Below are 17427 nucleotides of genomic sequence, written 5' to 3'. Positions count from 1 at the left end.
CATATATTTTTGAAAACAAGACACCCCAGGGTATTTCAAATGCTGTTTTTTTAACCCTTTCCATGCACTAATTCTACTACCACCCTTTGTCAAACTTTATGGTAGTAATTTATTTTGTGTTTTTTTTTTTTTTTAATCACTAAAATTGTGCTTCAGGTATGGAATTACAGCTCCTGGTATAAGTCACTGCCAAACACCCCAATATGTGTTCAGCAATATCTCCCAAGTACAGTGATACCCCCCGTGCATGGGTTTGTCGAGTTGTTTGGGAGGTATAATGCCACATTTAGGAAGTGCGCTTTTTTGGTAATCCCCCCCCCCCCATGTGCCAATTAGGGTATCTTTGAAGCCGGCCAATTCAATTTACCCCATCAAATCATATATTTTTGAAAACCAGACACCCCAGGGTATTTCAAATAGGGCTGCAACAACTAATCGATAAAATCGATAATAATCGATAATGAAATTCGTTGGCAACGAATTTCATTATCGATTAGTTGAATCGATTATTATCGATTATAAAATGAGGGTTTTTTCAGAGCAAACGCTCTGAAAAATCCCCCTCATTATATAATAGTTTAGTCTGACTCACCGTCTCACAGCAGCAGCTCCTACTTACTCCCCCTCCCTGTAATCACTGTGACAACTGGCCCCGCCCCCTTCCTTCTCCAGGCCAGAACCACATGGCTGTGACACTCATCTAACTGTAAGTATATGTGTGTGTGTGTGTGTGTATATATATATATATATATATATATATATATAATGTGTGTGTGTGTGTGTGTATATATATATATATATATATATAATGTGTGTGTGTGTGTGTGTATATATATATATATATATAATGTGTGTGTGTGTGTGTGTATATATATATATATATATATATATATATATATATATATATATATATATATATATATATATATATATATATATATATATATATATATATAATGTGTATGTATATATTTATGTAATATATATATATATATATATATATTTGGGCTACTGAAAGTAGTGGGGTGTTTAGGGTTAATTTAGGGGCAGTTATGGTTAATTGGGTGTTTAGGGTTAATTTAGGGGCAGTTATGTTAATAGGGTGTTTAGGAGCAGCTGTGGTTAATGGGGTGTTTGGGGTTAATTTGAGGCAGTTGTGGTTAATGGTGTGTTTAGGGTTAATTTAGGGGATGCTGTGGTTGATGGGGTCTTTAGGGTTAATTTAGGGGATGCTGTGGTTAAGGGGGTGTTAAGGGTTAATTTAGGGGCAGTTATGGTTAATGGGGAGTTTAGGGTTAATTTAGGGGAATCTAAATCCTGGGGGCAGTGAAGTGACATATCTGGGGGTATAAGGCATATACAGTATATAAGGCATATGTGGGGAGGGCAGTGTGGCATGTCTGCAGAGGACGGAGTGGTGTATCAGGGTGTATAAGGCATATCTGGGGGTAGAGTGGCATATCTGGGGGTAGAGAAGTGGCATGTCTGGGAGGCAGGGTGGCATGTCTGGGGAGGATGGAGTGGGGTATCAGGGGATATAAGGCGTATCAGGCACAGTGGCAGATGTGGGAGGCAGCGTGGAGTGGCAGATGTGGGAGGCAGCGTGGAGTGGCAGATGTGGGAGGCATTGTGGAGTGGCAGATGTGGGAGGCAGCATGGCGTGGCATATGTGGGGAGGGCAGGGTGGCATGTCTGGGGAGGATGGAGTGGTGTTTCAGGGGGTATAAGGCGTATCAGGCACAGTGGCATGTGGGGGGTAGAGTGGAGTGGCAGATGTGGGAGGCAGCGTGGCGTGGCAGATGTGGGAGGCAGCGTGGCGTGGCAGATGTGGGAGGCAGCGTGGCGTGGCATATGTGGGAGGCAGCGTGGAGTGGCATATGTGGGAGGCAGCGTGGAGTGGCATATGTGGGAGGCAGCGTGGAGTGGCATATGTGGGAGGCAGCGTGGTGTGGTATATGTGGGAGGCAGCGTGGAGTGCTGTGGTAGGCAGCGTGGCATATGTGGGGAGGCAGCATGGCATGTCTGGGAGGCAGCGTAGCAAGCCTGGGCTCAAATGTGCATATATTGGGGGGCTGGTTGGGAAATAAAGACAAGAATTTTATTATCAAAGTTTTTTTATTCTGCTGTTTGTATTTAACATCATTTGTTTAGTAAATTATTTTAAATAAATGAAAAATTTACATTCATTTTTTTTATCCGATTAATCGATTAATCGAAAAAATAATCGGCCAACTAATCGATTATTAAAATCGTTAGTTGCAGCCCTAATTTCAAATGCTAGTATTTTAACCATTTCCCTGCACTAATTTTACCACCAGTCTTTTTTTCACACATTTTACTTCAGGTATGAATTAACAGGTCCTGGTATATGTCACTGTCATAAAACACCAATATGTGTTGAGAAACATCTCCCAAGTACAGCGATATCCCACATGAATGGGTTTGCCTGGCTGTTTGGGGGCAAAAGGGCCACATTTGGGGCATGCGCATTTTTCAATGCTGAACTTTGGTATTTGGTGATCCACTGCCCATGCCCTATTTGGTATATCTGAGCCCGGCCATTTCAGTGTGCCCAATAAAACCATATATTTTTGAAAACAAGACAGCCCATGGTATTTCAAATGCTGGTGTTTTAACTCTTTTGCATTTTACCACCAGCATTTCCCCCCCACACACCTACTTTAGGTATGAATTTACAGCTTCTGGTATATGTTGCTGTCACACAAAATCCCAATATGTGTTCAGCAACATCTGCTGAGTACAGCGATACCCCACATGCATGGGTTTGTCTGGTTTTTGGGAACTAAAAGGCCACATTTGGGATGTGTGCATTTTTCTAATTGGAAATTAGATGGGTGGCCATCCTTCCCCCTGTGTCAATTGGTACATTGTTGAACCCGGCCAATTTAACTTACCCCATAAACTCATACATTTTCTAAAAGTAGACACCCGATGGGCATTTAATAAAGCTCTGGAACTCTGGCTCAACTACCGTACGGACTATTCCCATGGACATTCCAAACACAGTCACTCGTATAATGCGGGATTTACGCTACTCCCTCATAATCACCCCGAAATGGTGACTCTGTGTCGGGTGGGCATTGCTGGAGGCGATGGTGCTATCTGGTAGTTGATGGGATAACACTCCTGATTTAATTATGTTGTATGTATAAATATCTGTGCTACTCCCTATAATCTCAGCTACTGTTTTCACCTCAACATTAGTTCTGTGATGCTTGGGGTGGGCTACTATGATAACTTATTGTCCCTTTTAGGACAATATTAGCACAGTGTATCTATGCTCTGGCTAGCCACAGTGCCAACAGGGCTCCATTGCATTGCTGTCTTGCTTAGTCCCCGAGGCTAGTCTAGCGCTTAAGGGGCTAACCACAAAGTCTAGAACCAACAGGAAGCACGATTTGGCAGGTTGTCCCATGATGGTTTGCTTGTAAACAACAAATGGGCGTTGCGAAAAATAAATAATTGGATAAAAAGATATCTAAAGTAGAATAACAAATTATGACATTTTATAAAATAAACAAGAGATGAAGAATAAAGATGTGCTTATCAGCAATTAGATACAGAGAAGGAAAGATGGAGGACATTCTAGCGACCTTCAGACCGATAGATATTAAAAGGATATGTTATGTTTTATGCAAGTTTTTATACTTGCAGTTATATCACTGGATATTATCAATAACTAAATTGTATTTATTTTCTACTCTTGTTTTAGCCTAAAACATTTATTATACAACAAAAGAAGGATCAGGAAGCATTGGCTATCTTTAATTTTATTTAATTAAAGATAACCAATGCTTCCTGATTCTTCTGTCGTTGTATCTTAATTTTATAGAATAAGAAAAATTGATCTACCTATTTGACATTATTGCCTGTGATAACGTGTGGTAAGATTTCCTAGATTCTGGAAAATAAGCATGCCACAAGGAGTTTTTAATGAAACAATTATAATAATCCAACACTTACATAAAGTCCAGCTCCAAATGTACTCATTCCCACAAAGAGTGCATAAAATGTTCTATTCCTTCCTTGTCGAGAGCCATCATTAGCAATCCCAGAACTTAATCGGTGATGTGCGTTTGGAAGCCACGATTTGAATACACATCCTAAAAAACATGAGGTCAATTACTGCAAGCTAAAAAGGACCACAACGGGCTACACAAAAAAACAACTAAAAGAGCGTGTCCCTCTCACCACTTTTGCCCTGCAGTTTGTGTCTGATCGCACAACCCCATCTGACCGCAAGCAGCCCCTGAACAGACACTCTGCACAGCGCCATGATTGTTTACAGATCACGCACCCCTCCTCCTCGATCACGTTTTTTGAATGATTCTGACTTGCGCAAAAGCGGCCACGTTTGCTAAGGGTAATACATAGTGGTTTCCATGGGTGCAAACATGTATGGAAATATGTACTGATTCAGGGAAAGAAATGTTTTTTCTTCATAGTCCGGTCGAAACAAAAAAAAACATGCGGCTCATAAAAGTTGACCCCAAGAAATAGCGGAAGTATGTCATTTGTATGTTTTTTTTTTTTTTTTTTTTTTTGCTTTTCATACGACAGCTTCCGGTGGTGTGTGTGAAGGCAAAATCTTATTTCGGTTCTTGAAAACACAAATGCTTATCTGCGTAATGGGGTTACAAAGAACTCTGAATTATTTTCAAAGGATCTTAAGTTTAAGATCCACGTCTGTGGTGCCTAGCTCGATGTTTGGAGAGGCCTCGCAGTCACGATCTCATCTATTTACTACGCCGATATTTTACGTTAATGCCGGTCCACATTTAGGACATGTGTATTCTGCTGTTCAAGCTGATGTGCAATATCGGTATGCAACTCTTTGCGGAGAGGACGCCCGGTTGAGCACAGGTAAGCAAAATTCTGCTCTTGGCGGTCTCTTGTGAAGTCCGTTTTCGCATTATCTGTATATCTTGTTTCACCGGAATTGCCTTCTCTTTCAAGTTGAGTACTCGCGTGGATGTGCCTATGTATATAGTATACTGCCACATAATAGTAGTTTAGTGTAACAGTGTTGTTGTTTAAAAAGTTTTTTAGGTGTTATATCAATGATCCCTTCGTGACACTGAAGTCAAACTATCAGACAGTTTCAAATCAGTGGTTAAGCCATCAGACGCTTTTTGTTTTCAGATTAGCATTAGGTGTATAACCACACACACACACACACACACACCTCTCTATCCATACAAAATGGGGACGTACTAAACAGCATATTGGGGATGATGGGATATATGCTGTTTAGTACGTCCCTACAAAATGTATATAATTTTATTAAACACCTTTAAACAGAGGCGTATCTACTGAAAATAGCGCCTATGGCAAGCACTGAAATTGCACCCCTGTCCAAATATCTAAAACCCATTTACTAGTAGCCCCTGCTGCCTATATATATATATATATATATATATATATATATATATATATATATATATATATATATATATATATATATATATATTAGACCATGCTGCCAAAAGCAGGTATAGATCAACACGCAAGATCAATTGAAATTCACTTGTGATCTCAGCACTGAAGGTATATATCAAATAAACAGAATCAGACATACAAATCCTGTATTTCCAGGTATACAATAATAATATATGAAACGTAGCATCGCAGGTATAGATCAAATAAATACATGGAAACAGCATTGCAGGTATTAATCAACTGAATAAGACATATTAACCCTTTATTTGCAGGTATACATAAATAATGTATGGAAACATAGCATAGCAAATATGGATCTACAGAATAACACAAAAACCCAGCTTTGCAGGTATAGATCAATTGGAATTTACATAAAAACACGGCATTAAAGGGTATATTTAAAACCCCCTAAACTACAGGCATAGATCACAGGTTGCACACCCCAAAGCCAGCCCTGGTGTCCACACTGCCCACATAGAACCTGATCAGCACCCAGATAACACACATAAGATTTGCCATCTTTGTCCCCAAACAGCCCAGCACAAGTCAACTTTGTCCCCAAACAGTCCGGCCTGTGCCATCTTTGTCTCATATACACCCTGCCTGTGCCATCTTGGTCCCCAAGGCTCACACATGTTGCTAGTGCCATTTTTCCCCTTCCACTTATCCCCATATTAACTCATGCTCTCCCTCATTCAGACAACTCATGCTCTCACTCATTCAGACAATACATTCACTGTGAATGTATTGTCTGAATGAGTGAGAGCATGAGTTGTCTGAATGAGGCAGAGCAAGAGTTAATATCATATTAACTCATGTTCTCCCTCATTCACTCAATGCATCCACACATTAATTCACAGTTTCACACACTCTTTACTACCCTCTCTCCCTCCCTTGTCACTTTCTAACCCCTTTCCCTACTACCCTCTTCCTCTCCCCCTCACCAAGAGACGGGAGCACGACGAGTATTGTGTCCTCCTCCTGCACTGCTGGTCTGCTACTTTGCCCGGCGCTGCTTCACTGCTAAGGGCCGGAATATGACGTCGTATTTCGGCCCTCAGCAGTGAAGCAGTGGGCACCAGCAACCGGCTTTTAACCCCTTAAGGAGAATGGGCGGTCCCAAAACCCATTGAAAACAATGCATTTTGAGCCTGTACATGTACGGGCTTTGTCATCAAGGTGTTAAAAGCTGTCTTTTTTTTTTTGTTTGTTTTTTTGATGCGGGGGAGAACGAGAGGCGCCGAGCTGTTGCTAGGCGCCCCTCTCTCACCTCCGCATCAGTGTTTAAAAGCCGCTCGCTGGTGCCCGCTGCTTCACTGATGAGCGCCGCAATATGATGTCATATTGCGGCGCTCATCACGAAATGCCGGCACCTCTCTCTCCTCCGCATCAAAAAAAAAAAACGGCATTTAAAAGCCGCTCACCGGCACCCCCCCTGAGATGGTGCCCATGGCACGTGCCATGGCTGCCATACCCTATATACACCTCTGCCTTTAAAGGTAAATATCAGCCCATTGCCAGCAAATGACATTTTCTAACATTTCTGCATACCTTACAAAAATCCCTCATTGGACTAATACATTAAAAGTGTAACCAGAGACCTCAGCTCTATTAACCTTCAGAACTTCTCGATCAATTTACTCCCTCTCCAATCTCAAACAAGTCGTGCCCTAATAACGCTATGTCTGTTTATAACTCCACTCTCACATCTGCTCTTGAGCATGTAGCAGCGGTTACTACTCGCTCCTCACAACGTTTGGCCTATTCCCACTACCCCTTCCACTAACCTTAATGCATCTGACTTTGCCACATTCTTCAATAATAAAATTCAAACTATCAGAGATTACATATCCGCCCAGTCACCACCCTGCCCTCACCCTCCCTCTGACCATGCGCCCTCCTACCCTCTGACCTCTTCTCCCTTCACTACATTAACTAATTTCTCTGCTATCACTGAAGAGGATGTACATGCTCTTCTTCTTTCCTCTTGTCCAACCACATGCCCCCTTGACCCGATACCTTTCCATCTCACCCAGTTTCTTTCATCTACCCTTGTCCCTACTCTAACTCATATCTTCAACCTCTCCCTCACTACTACTACCATTACTCTATATTCTTGAAAAAGTCCTCCCTTGACTCGACAATTACCGTCTCATCTCTCTGCTTCCTTTCACCTTGTTAGGGATATTAATGAGACAAAATAAGCAAAACCAATATTTTCTCACACACGCAAAATAATGACGCTACCAAATATTGTAGTACCACATCCACAATATTAATTTAAGGAGATACCCTATATTTTATCTCCGATCCTACATTCTTTCAGATCGCCAAAATTATAATTCAAATTAGATATATATCACCACGATAATCAATCAAAAATATTTTTTATTGTAAATACAATTTATAAAATATATATGAGTCACACAGTGCATAATATAAAACACAAAATTCTTAAAACATGTCAAAAATGAATCAATTCAGATACAGTATATTATTGATAGTTATCAATATGAATTGGTATTTTATGAGTCTAACACACAATTAATTTCCAGTCCACTCAGCAACCAAAAATTGATAATAATCAGGGCAGTAATAAAGATATCACTATCTCTCTAATATTAGTTCAACTAATATGACAAATTAAAATAATTTCATTGTGTCTAAGAGTATTAGTGAAGTTCCTAATAGATGCAAATAATGTCAAACTTCATCTATAGGTAAAAATACCTTTTCATTATTGTTATTATCACGGGTTATAAGCTGCAGTCTCACAAGCCGTCATATACAATAATGTAATATACTATTTCCCAGAAACAGGGAATTCTATACGAAGAAGACCAAATTCACCTCTATTCAGAATAATAAAACAATTATAATTACCACCACTTGTTGCTGTTGTCCAACTGGTCCTTGTAGAAATTAATCCAGGTTCATTGGCAAGAAATTAAGTGGGCAAGAATATAACTTTCTACAAGTTATATAGGTTAGAACTCAAAGTAACTCTAAGAGTAAAATATGGTGCCAGGATCTTAAGATTCCAATTCTCTATGGTAAATTTGGTGAATAAGTCCGTCAGGGTCTGTCTATTTCAGGGTGCGATTCTTTTAAGGTCCGTTTTCTTAATTATTAAAGACATAAGCTTTTAAAGACGGAGCTTGTTATCATAGCCTCCACCTCTTGATTGGAATTCTCCAATCATAACGGTGGGTTTTACCCATTATAATTAGGATTTCTACTCATATTTACACCGTTGTAATTTCTTAATTTACCTGTGAGAGACGCTCTGGTCTAAGAATTAACTTAAAACCATTACCTATGTGTTTGGAATTTATCCTTGGTCACCCTTATCGCCAGGTGTAACTTCCTAGATAGTAACTCAGGTCTTGGTAGTCTTCCCATGTATCCCCCATTCCAATTTACATTCCTAAGGATATGCAGTGTCTACTCCTTAACTTTCTCATGGAAGATAACACTAAATGTATCATATATACACTGAAACATCCATATACATGAATACTTCTTTGTTCTCAATTATAGAGGGAACAATGACAAAAAGAAATAATCACTATATGATTAAGTAAAATAAAATGGCTCTGACTCCATTTTGTGCTCATGTACAATACATATAAAGAATACATGTTTTCTGTGATAAAATATCTGACAACCTCCAAGCTTCTTGAAAGAATTGTTTATATCCGATTTAACTAATATTCTAGATTAGGGCTGCAACTAACGATTATTTTCATAATCGATTAGTTGGCCGATTATTTTTTCGATTAATCGGATAAAAAAATGAATGTACATTATAACATTATTTTAAATAAATGAAAAAACAAATTATGTTCAATACAAACGGCAGAATAAAAAAAAACTTGATAAAATGCATTTCTTGTCTTTATTTCCCAACCAGCCCCCCCAATTTATGCACATTTGAGCCCAGGCTTGCCACGCTGCCTCCCACATATGCCACTCCACGCTGCCTCCCACATATGCCACTCCACGCTGCCTCGCACATATGCCACTCCACGCTGCCGCCCACATATGCCACGCTGCCTCCCACATATTCCACTCCACGCTGCCTCCCACATATTCCACTCCACGCTGCCTCCCACATATTCCACTCCACGCTGCTCCCACATATGCCACGCTGCCTCCCACATATGCCACGCTGCCTCCCACATATGCCACGCTGCCTCCCACATATGCCACGCCACTCTGATATGCCTTATACCCCCTGATACACCACTCCATCCTCCCCAGACATGCCACACTGCCTCCCAGACATGCCACACTGCCCTCCCCACATATGCCTTATATACCGTATATGCCTTATACCCCCAGATATGTCACTCCATCCTCCCCAGATATGCCTTATACCCCCCCAGATACCTCATAGTCCCCTGATAGAGTCACAGACCTGTTCACAGCACGCTGACACCATACTTTTATAAATAAGTACTGGGTTAATCTTCACTGCCCCCAGGATTTAGATTCCCCATAGTCTGCCCCCCCCTTTACCTCTAACTGTGCCTTAAGTTAACTTTATTAAATTAATTAAATTAACCCTCAGAACTCATCATTAAATTAACCCTAAACACCCCATTAACCATAACTACCCCTAAATTAACTCTAAATACCCCATCAAACACAACTACCCTAAATTAACCCTAAACACCCCATTAACCAAAGCATCCCCTAAATTAACCCTAAACACCCCATTAACCACAACTGCCTCAAATTAACCCCAAACACCCCATTAACCATAGCTGCCCCTTAATTAACCCTAAACACCCTATTAACCATAGCTGCCCCTAAATTAACCCTAAACACCCCATTAACCATAGCTGCCCCTTAATTAACCCTAAACACCCTATTAACCATAACTGCCCCTAAACATCCCATTAACCACAACTGCCTCAAAGTAACCCCAAACACCCCATTAACCACAGCTGCTCCTATATTAACCCTAAACACCCCATTAACCATAGCTGCCCCTAAATTAACCCTAAACACCCTATTAACCATAACTGCCCCTAAATTAACCCTAAACACCCATTAACCATAGCTGCCCCTAAACATCCCATTAACCATAACTGCCCCTAAATTAACCCTAAACACCCCATTAACCACAACTGCCTCAAATTAACCCTAAACACCCCATTAACCATAACGGCCCCTGAAATTAACCCTAAATACTCCATTAACCATAACTGCCCCTAAATTAATTGCATGTACTCCAGATAAATTACCTAATAAATTGGTATGGTTGATGGGGTCTTTAGTGTTAATTTAGGGGGAGTTATGGTTGATGGGGTGTTTAGGGTTAATTTAGGGGCAGTTATGCTTAATGGGGTCTTTAGTGTTAATTTAGGGCAGTTATGCTTAATGGGGTGTTTAGGGTTAATTTGGGGGCAGTTATGCTTAATGGGGTGTTTAGGGTTAATTTTAGGGGCAGTCATTGTTGATGGGGTGTTTAGGGTTAATTTAATTAATTTAATAAAGTTAGCTTAAGGTGCAGTTGCGGGTAAAGGGTAATGTAAATCCTGGGGGCAGTGATTATTAATGTATTTATTTATAACAGTATGGTGATATTATCTGACTGATTCGAATCCCAATGAAGGCAGACTGTAAGATTCGGATCCCTGTAAGATCCGAATCTTTGAACGACTCTCTGCCTTCATTGACATCACTGGAGTAGGCAGGGGGGAGGATTCATTGAGTAATGAAATGGGCGGGGCCAATCGTTAGTGTGCCGGCATGGAGTTACTGGAAAACGGTAACTCCTGTGAGTCACACTGAGTGATCCGAAGATTCGGATCATGAATCGGATCGTTTCAGTGAACGAGTCGAAATGATCCGATTCACTTTAATGATCCGAACTTCCCATCACTACTTCTGGGAGAAGGAAGGGGCGGGGCCAGTTGTCACAGTGATTACAGGGAGGGACTGGTAAGTAGGAGCTGCTGCTGTGAGTCAGACTAAACGGATTATATAATGAGGGGTATTTTTCAGAGCGTTTGCTCTGAAAAAACCCTCATTTTATAATCGATAAAAATCGATTCAACTAATCGATAATGAAATTCGTTGGCAACGATTTTCATTATCGATTATCAATTTTACCGATTAGTTGTTGCAGCCCTATTCTATATTCAGACTTACTGCTTGACCCTCTTCGATCTAGTTTTCGCCCTCGACACTCTACTGAGACCGCCCTTACTAAAGTTACTAATGACTTACTCACTGCTACATCCAAGGCCCACTACTCCATGCTAATCCTACTGGACCTTTCTGCTGCTTTTGACACTGTGGACCACCCTCTTCTTCAAATGCTTCATGATCTTGGCCTCCGTGACACTGCTCTCTCCTGGCTCACGTCCTACCTCTCTGAACGTACCTTCAGTGTCTCTGTCTCCAGTAACACTTCCCCTCCCTCTCTCAGTTGGGGTACCCCAAGGCTCAGTTTTAGGACCCCTTCTGTTCTCTCTTTACACTTCCTCCCTTGGCAAACTGATCTCATCCTTTGGCTTTTTTTTTTTTAAGTTTCTTGATATACAATTATAATAACAGTCACAATAGAGATATCAGCAACACGTCGTTGGTTACATCCTATTTGTATTATAATAGTTTAGATCTAAATTGTTGTTCATGTTGTAAAGCTATCCACTTCCATTCATTCTTCATTCATGCAACATGTATTCTGATCACGTCACTAGGAGGGGGGTATTTAGTTGCAGTCATATGTCTTACCTAAAGGAGGGATCGACAAATGGGATGATGTTAAATACAACAGGGAGATCATTGGAGTGAGTATAGTGAACTGTGGCTTATGGTCGCTCTCCACATCTAGTTTTGTCTATTTGTGATAATATCCATGGGGCCCATATCTTTTCGTAAAGTATTAAGTTTTTTGACATTATAAAGAAATATTTCTCCATTTTACATTGATAGTTTATTTCTGTTATGATATTGCTCCAATTCAAAATGCTTTGTTGTTTCCAGCCTCTGGCTATACATATCTTAACTACCAATAAGATGTTAATACTTAGATCTCTTTGAATTTTTGATTTATAGGGGAGTTCTAAATGAAAGAGAAATGTTAGTGGAGAGAGGGCAATTTCTGACCCGAACATCTCTTTTAATAAATTCTCAGTTTTTTGTTTAAGTGTTACAAGTTTCTCACAGTCCCACCAAATATGTATCAAAGTTCCTCTGGATCTAAGGCATCTCCAGCATCTATCAGACGTTGTTTTATACATTTTGTGAAGCTTAGATGGAACAAAATACCAACGATGTAAAATTTTTAAATATAGTTCCTGAAGATTGATACAATGTATTGCTTTTCTTGTTGAAGACCAAGCAGTAAACCAAGCCTGTTGATCTATAATCTTCCCTAGATCAAGTTCCCATTTTACTATAGTGCTCGACTTCTCCAGAGTTTTTTCTTTATCGAAAGCAGGGATTGAAGTATGTGGAGATGTAAGAGTTAAAAGAAAATCATCCGCATATAGTGTAATTTTATAGTTCTGAAGATTTACTTTTATTCTCTCAATCTTGTTCGACGTGCGAACCATTGCAGCAAGTGGTTCAATAGTTAATATATACAATATTGGTGCTAACGGACATCCTTGTCGAGTTCCATTTTTTATATCAAAATTTAGACTAGAGTCCAAGTATCTTCCAGATACTTAAGCTTGAGGGGAATTGTATAGGGCCAGTGTATTGTTAAAAAAGGAGCCTTCTATACTGAAAGCTCTTAGAGATTCTTCTAGAAATGGCCAGCTAACCCGGTCAAAGGTACGTCAAGAATATTGGATCCTTGACGTACCTCCTATATAAGATTAAAAATTTTACGGGTATTGTCTTCTCCGTTTCTGCCTGTAATAAACCCTGCTTGTTCCGGATGGATGAGATCAGGCAACGCCTTCTTTAATCTTTCAGCGAGTATTTTAGAAAATATTTTTATATCTAAGTAAATAAATGAAATTGGCCTATAGTTTTTCACGTTACTAGGATCTTTCCCAGGTTTTTGTATGGGTGATATTGTTGCTTGAAGCATCTCTAATGGAAATTTCTTCTTCTGATTTATCTCCAAAAATACTCTAAGAAGTAAAAGGGAAATTGTCTGCTCTAATATCTGAAAAAAATGGCTGAATATCCATCTGGGCCCGGGGCCTTTGGTTTTTTTTAGGTTACGGGTAGTATCCTTCATTTCTATTAAGTTTACAGGTTTATTTAACCGGGTTAATGCATCCCCAGATATTTTTGGAAGATTTAATCTTGCTAAAAAATCTTTCATTTCGGGTTTAGTTTTAGTTGATTCTGGAAGATTGTAAAGTGAACTATAATAGCCCTTGAAGGCCACACTAAAATCATAAGGTGATAAAAAGGCTTTATTTATTACGATTTTATTTATCCGTGTTTTAAGATTTTTTTTGTTTTAGTCTTTTGGTTAGATTTATTCCAACTCTGTTGTTTCCATAGTACCACTTTTGTTTCAATATTAGTAGGGCTCTATTATAATTTTTTATCTTAATTTGGCTTTAATGGACGTTTGTAATGCTTTTATTTGTTCTGTTGTAGTAGTTAGTGGGTTTATCTGGTTTATTTTTTCTAATTGTGCAAGCTTTATGTAAAGGTCTTCAAGATCTAGTCCTCTTTTATTTTTGATCTGGGATCCTAATTTAATCAAATGGCCTCGTAAAGTGGCTTTCATGGCACACCATAGTGTAGCATCTGACACGACCTTAGTATCGTTTTCTATCAAATAATTCTGAGCATGATTGATTAATTCTGCTTTATTTTCTTTTGAGCTCAACAAGGATTCATTTAGTCTCCATTTTGTTCTGGGCTTGTTGTTCTGGTTATTACAGACAGAAAGGAACATTGGAGCGTGATCTGAGAAGTCTTGCATATTTTTAAAGTTTTACCATCTGTTAAAAACAAGTCTATTCTTGAATACGAGTGATGTACTGCAGAATAAAATGTGTAATCTTTCTCATTTGGGTTTTGTACTCTCCAGGGATCCTATAGGTCATTCTCATGCAGAAACCTTGAATAAGCTATAGACGATTTTATCTTAGGATCTAATTTAGTTCCAGTCTTAGTGCTTTTATCCAATCTATAATCTTGAACACGGTTCATGTCTCCCCCTATAATCAGATGTCCCTTTTGAAGTGTCTGTATTTTAAGCCAGACTTTCTGTAAGCAATATCTAAGGATGAAATAAATCCATGCGCATATTTTTTATATTTCCAAAGTTTAGCTGATGCTTTATTCCAGTGAGTCTCTTGAATAAAGCAAATATCGTTTTTTTTCTTTTATTAACAAATCGTATAAAAATGCCCACGTATGTGGGGAGTTAAGGCCACAGGAGTTTATTGAGGCAAATCTAATTGCCATACCTATTTAGTGTCCTCTCCGCTCACTCCAAAGTCTCCCCCAATAAAAATCCTTGTGTAGGTATTGGGAGGAGAGGAAATCTTAGAATAGTCTCTATAGGATTTTCGAATCTATACCATATTTATATACGTATACCACATGGGCCTCCATAAAAAGAGAGAGAAAACAAAAACAAAAAAAAATGTCTTGTTACAGTGTATAATACCGTATTGGCCCGAATATAGGCCGCACTTTTTCCCCCCACTTTAAGTCTTTAAAGTGGGGGTGCGGCCTATATTCGGGGTCTAGCGCCCGACGCCCGGGACATGCAGTCCCGGGCGCCGGGCAGGCAGCGGGGTCAGGATACAGATCCCCCGCAGCGGTGCAGGGGACCTGTATCCTACTGTCTGATACGCTCAGACAGCCTCCCCTGCCAGCACTTCCCACGGGGGGAGTGCCGGCACGGGAGGTTGTCTAAGCGCATCGCGTGGACGTTCACCGGCAGCGGCGATGCACCGCTGCCGGTGAATGTCCGCATGATGCATTTTACACCCCCCCCCTCGACTTACCAGAGCAGACTCCCGGGTGTCTTGCAGGGCCGGCGGAAGACATCTACGCAATACGTATACAACTTCCGGTGCCGGCACTTCCGCTGAGTTCTTGCCCCCGGGAGTTGTATACACGATGTGCATAGATGTCCCCCTCCGGCCCCGCAAGACACCCGGGAGTCTGCTCTGGTAAGTCGGGGGGGGGACAGAGTGGCAGCATATCTCGGGGGGGAGGACAGAGTGGCAGCATAGGTTGGGGGGGGGACAGAGTGGCAGCATATCTCGGGGGGGAGGACAGAGTGGCAGCATATCTCGGGGGGGAGGGACAGAGTGGCAGCATATCTCGGGGGGGGGGGAGGACAGAGTGGCAGCATTGTTATTTGGTGCTTTTTTAAAGAAAAAAACTTTTTCTTTAAAAAGCACCAAACTTTTCAGGTGCGGCCTATATACGGGGGCGGCCTATATCCGAGCCAATACGGTATGTAGATCTCCTTAGGTGAGTGAAAATGTAAATGTGTGTTTATGTTCTTAAACATGATAAAAGTGATAACAGACAAATAAGGATAGAAAGAGTGAAATAAATCGGTGGATAACAAATTATAAGTGAAGTCTGTGGTTGTTACCACAATACTTATTAGTAATTAATAAATATGTGAAAAGGGAACCTTATTTCCATAAATTATGATTATAATATGATTAAAAAAACATTTGTGAAATGTGTTTCACTTGTGAAATGTGTTTGCAGATAAGTACATTACCTTGATTATTAACCTATGTACAGTGTTATATTCTACACTCCACTTTTATTCCTTAAAAAAAAATCCCTCAAGACCCACTTCTTTAAGGACGCTTACCACATAGCACATTAACGCTCTCCCATGTTCCTTTAGCTCACCTTTCCTAGTCCCTCTTCTGCAATACTTTTACTAGTGTGGCTGGTCTATCCCCAACAACGACACTTTTTACCTAAAATCCCTCTGGATTGTAAGATCGTTGGAGCCGGGCCCTCCTCACCTCTGTAAGTCAATTTGTAATGTCCTGTCTACCCATTGTAGAGCGCTATGGAATTTGATGGTGCTATATATAACAATTATTAATAATAATAATAAAAGTGCAGTAGTGTCACATATACCCACATATATGCTGCACATATCTCCAACACACCCTCCTTTATAATATATAATATCTTACAATATGGTGTAGGGCTGCAACTAACGATTATTTTAATAATCGATTAATCGGCCGATTATTTTTTCGATTAATCGATTAATCGGATAAAAAAAACAATATGCAAATTTTTCGTTTATTTAAAAGAATTTAATGAACTGGATGTTAAAAAACAACTTAAAATTTACATTAACATTCTTATTTTGTTATGATGTAATAAAAAACAATATTTTCAAAGTACAAGAACCCAAACACAATATTTATGAAACAAAATAACCCCAAACATTCTGAAAAGAGGTGGACTATTACTGTTCAAGAAACTTTGCCCCAGCACTTTGCACTTTGCACCCAGCACTTTGCACCCAGCACTTTGCACCCAGCACTTTGCACCCAGCCCTGGCACTTTGCACCCAGCACTTTGCCCCCAGCACTTTGCCCCAGCCCTGGCACTTTGCATCCAGCACTTTGCACCCAGCATTCAGCACTTTGCACCAGCACTTTGCACCCAGCCCTGGCACTTTGCACCCAGCACTTTGTACCCAGCACTCAGCACCCAGCACTTTGCCCCAGCCCTGGCATTTTGCACCCAGCACTTTGCACCCAGCACTTTGCACCAGCACTTTGCACTTTGCACCCAGCACTTTGTACCCAGCACTCAGCACTTTGCGCCCAGCACTTTGCCCCAGCCCTGGCACTTTGCACCCAGCACTTTGCACCCAGCCCTGGCACTTTGCACCCAGCACTTTGCACCCAGCCCTGGCACTTTGCACCCAGCACTGGCACTTTGCACCCAGCACTTTGCACTGTGCCCCTGCACCCAGTCTCCAACTCTGCCCTGCACCCAGCCCTGCCCCCACATTCTGCCCTGCCC

The 17427-nt window shown here is 40.5% G+C and overlaps 2 protein-coding genes across 3 annotated transcripts in view; one reads left to right on the top strand and one right to left on the bottom strand.

Annotated features, from left to right (window-relative positions):
• Positions 1 to 4361, bottom strand: part of AIFM1 (apoptosis inducing factor mitochondria associated 1) — a 131431-nt gene extending 127070 nt beyond the window's left edge. For both annotated transcript variants that reach the window (XM_053473684.1, XM_053473685.1), the window contains exons 1-2: positions 4213 to 4361; positions 3985 to 4124 (exon numbers count right to left, since the gene is read on the bottom strand). In XM_053473684.1, the coding sequence (XP_053329659.1) occupies positions 3985 to 4124; positions 4213 to 4297 (225 nt within the window). In that variant the 5' untranslated portion in view covers positions 4298 to 4361. The remainder of the gene's footprint in view (positions 1 to 3984; positions 4125 to 4212) is intronic.
• A 211-nt stretch (positions 4362 to 4572) lies between these two features.
• MARS2 (methionyl-tRNA synthetase 2, mitochondrial) overlaps positions 4573 to 17427 on the top strand; it is a 47329-nt gene continuing 34474 nt past the window's right edge. The window contains exon 1 of the mRNA XM_053473547.1: positions 4573 to 4884. Coding sequence (XP_053329522.1) covers positions 4635 to 4884 — 250 coding nt within the window. The 5' untranslated portion in view covers positions 4573 to 4634. The remainder of the gene's footprint in view (positions 4885 to 17427) is intronic.

The sequence above is a fragment of the Spea bombifrons genome, chromosome 8, assembly GCF_027358695.1.
Source record: "Spea bombifrons isolate aSpeBom1 chromosome 8, aSpeBom1.2.pri, whole genome shotgun sequence".
Taxonomy (NCBI): Eukaryota; Metazoa; Chordata; class Amphibia; order Anura; family Pelobatidae; genus Spea; species Spea bombifrons.
Note: the sequence above shows the minus strand (reverse complement) of the source record. Positions and strands in the feature narration are given on the sequence as shown.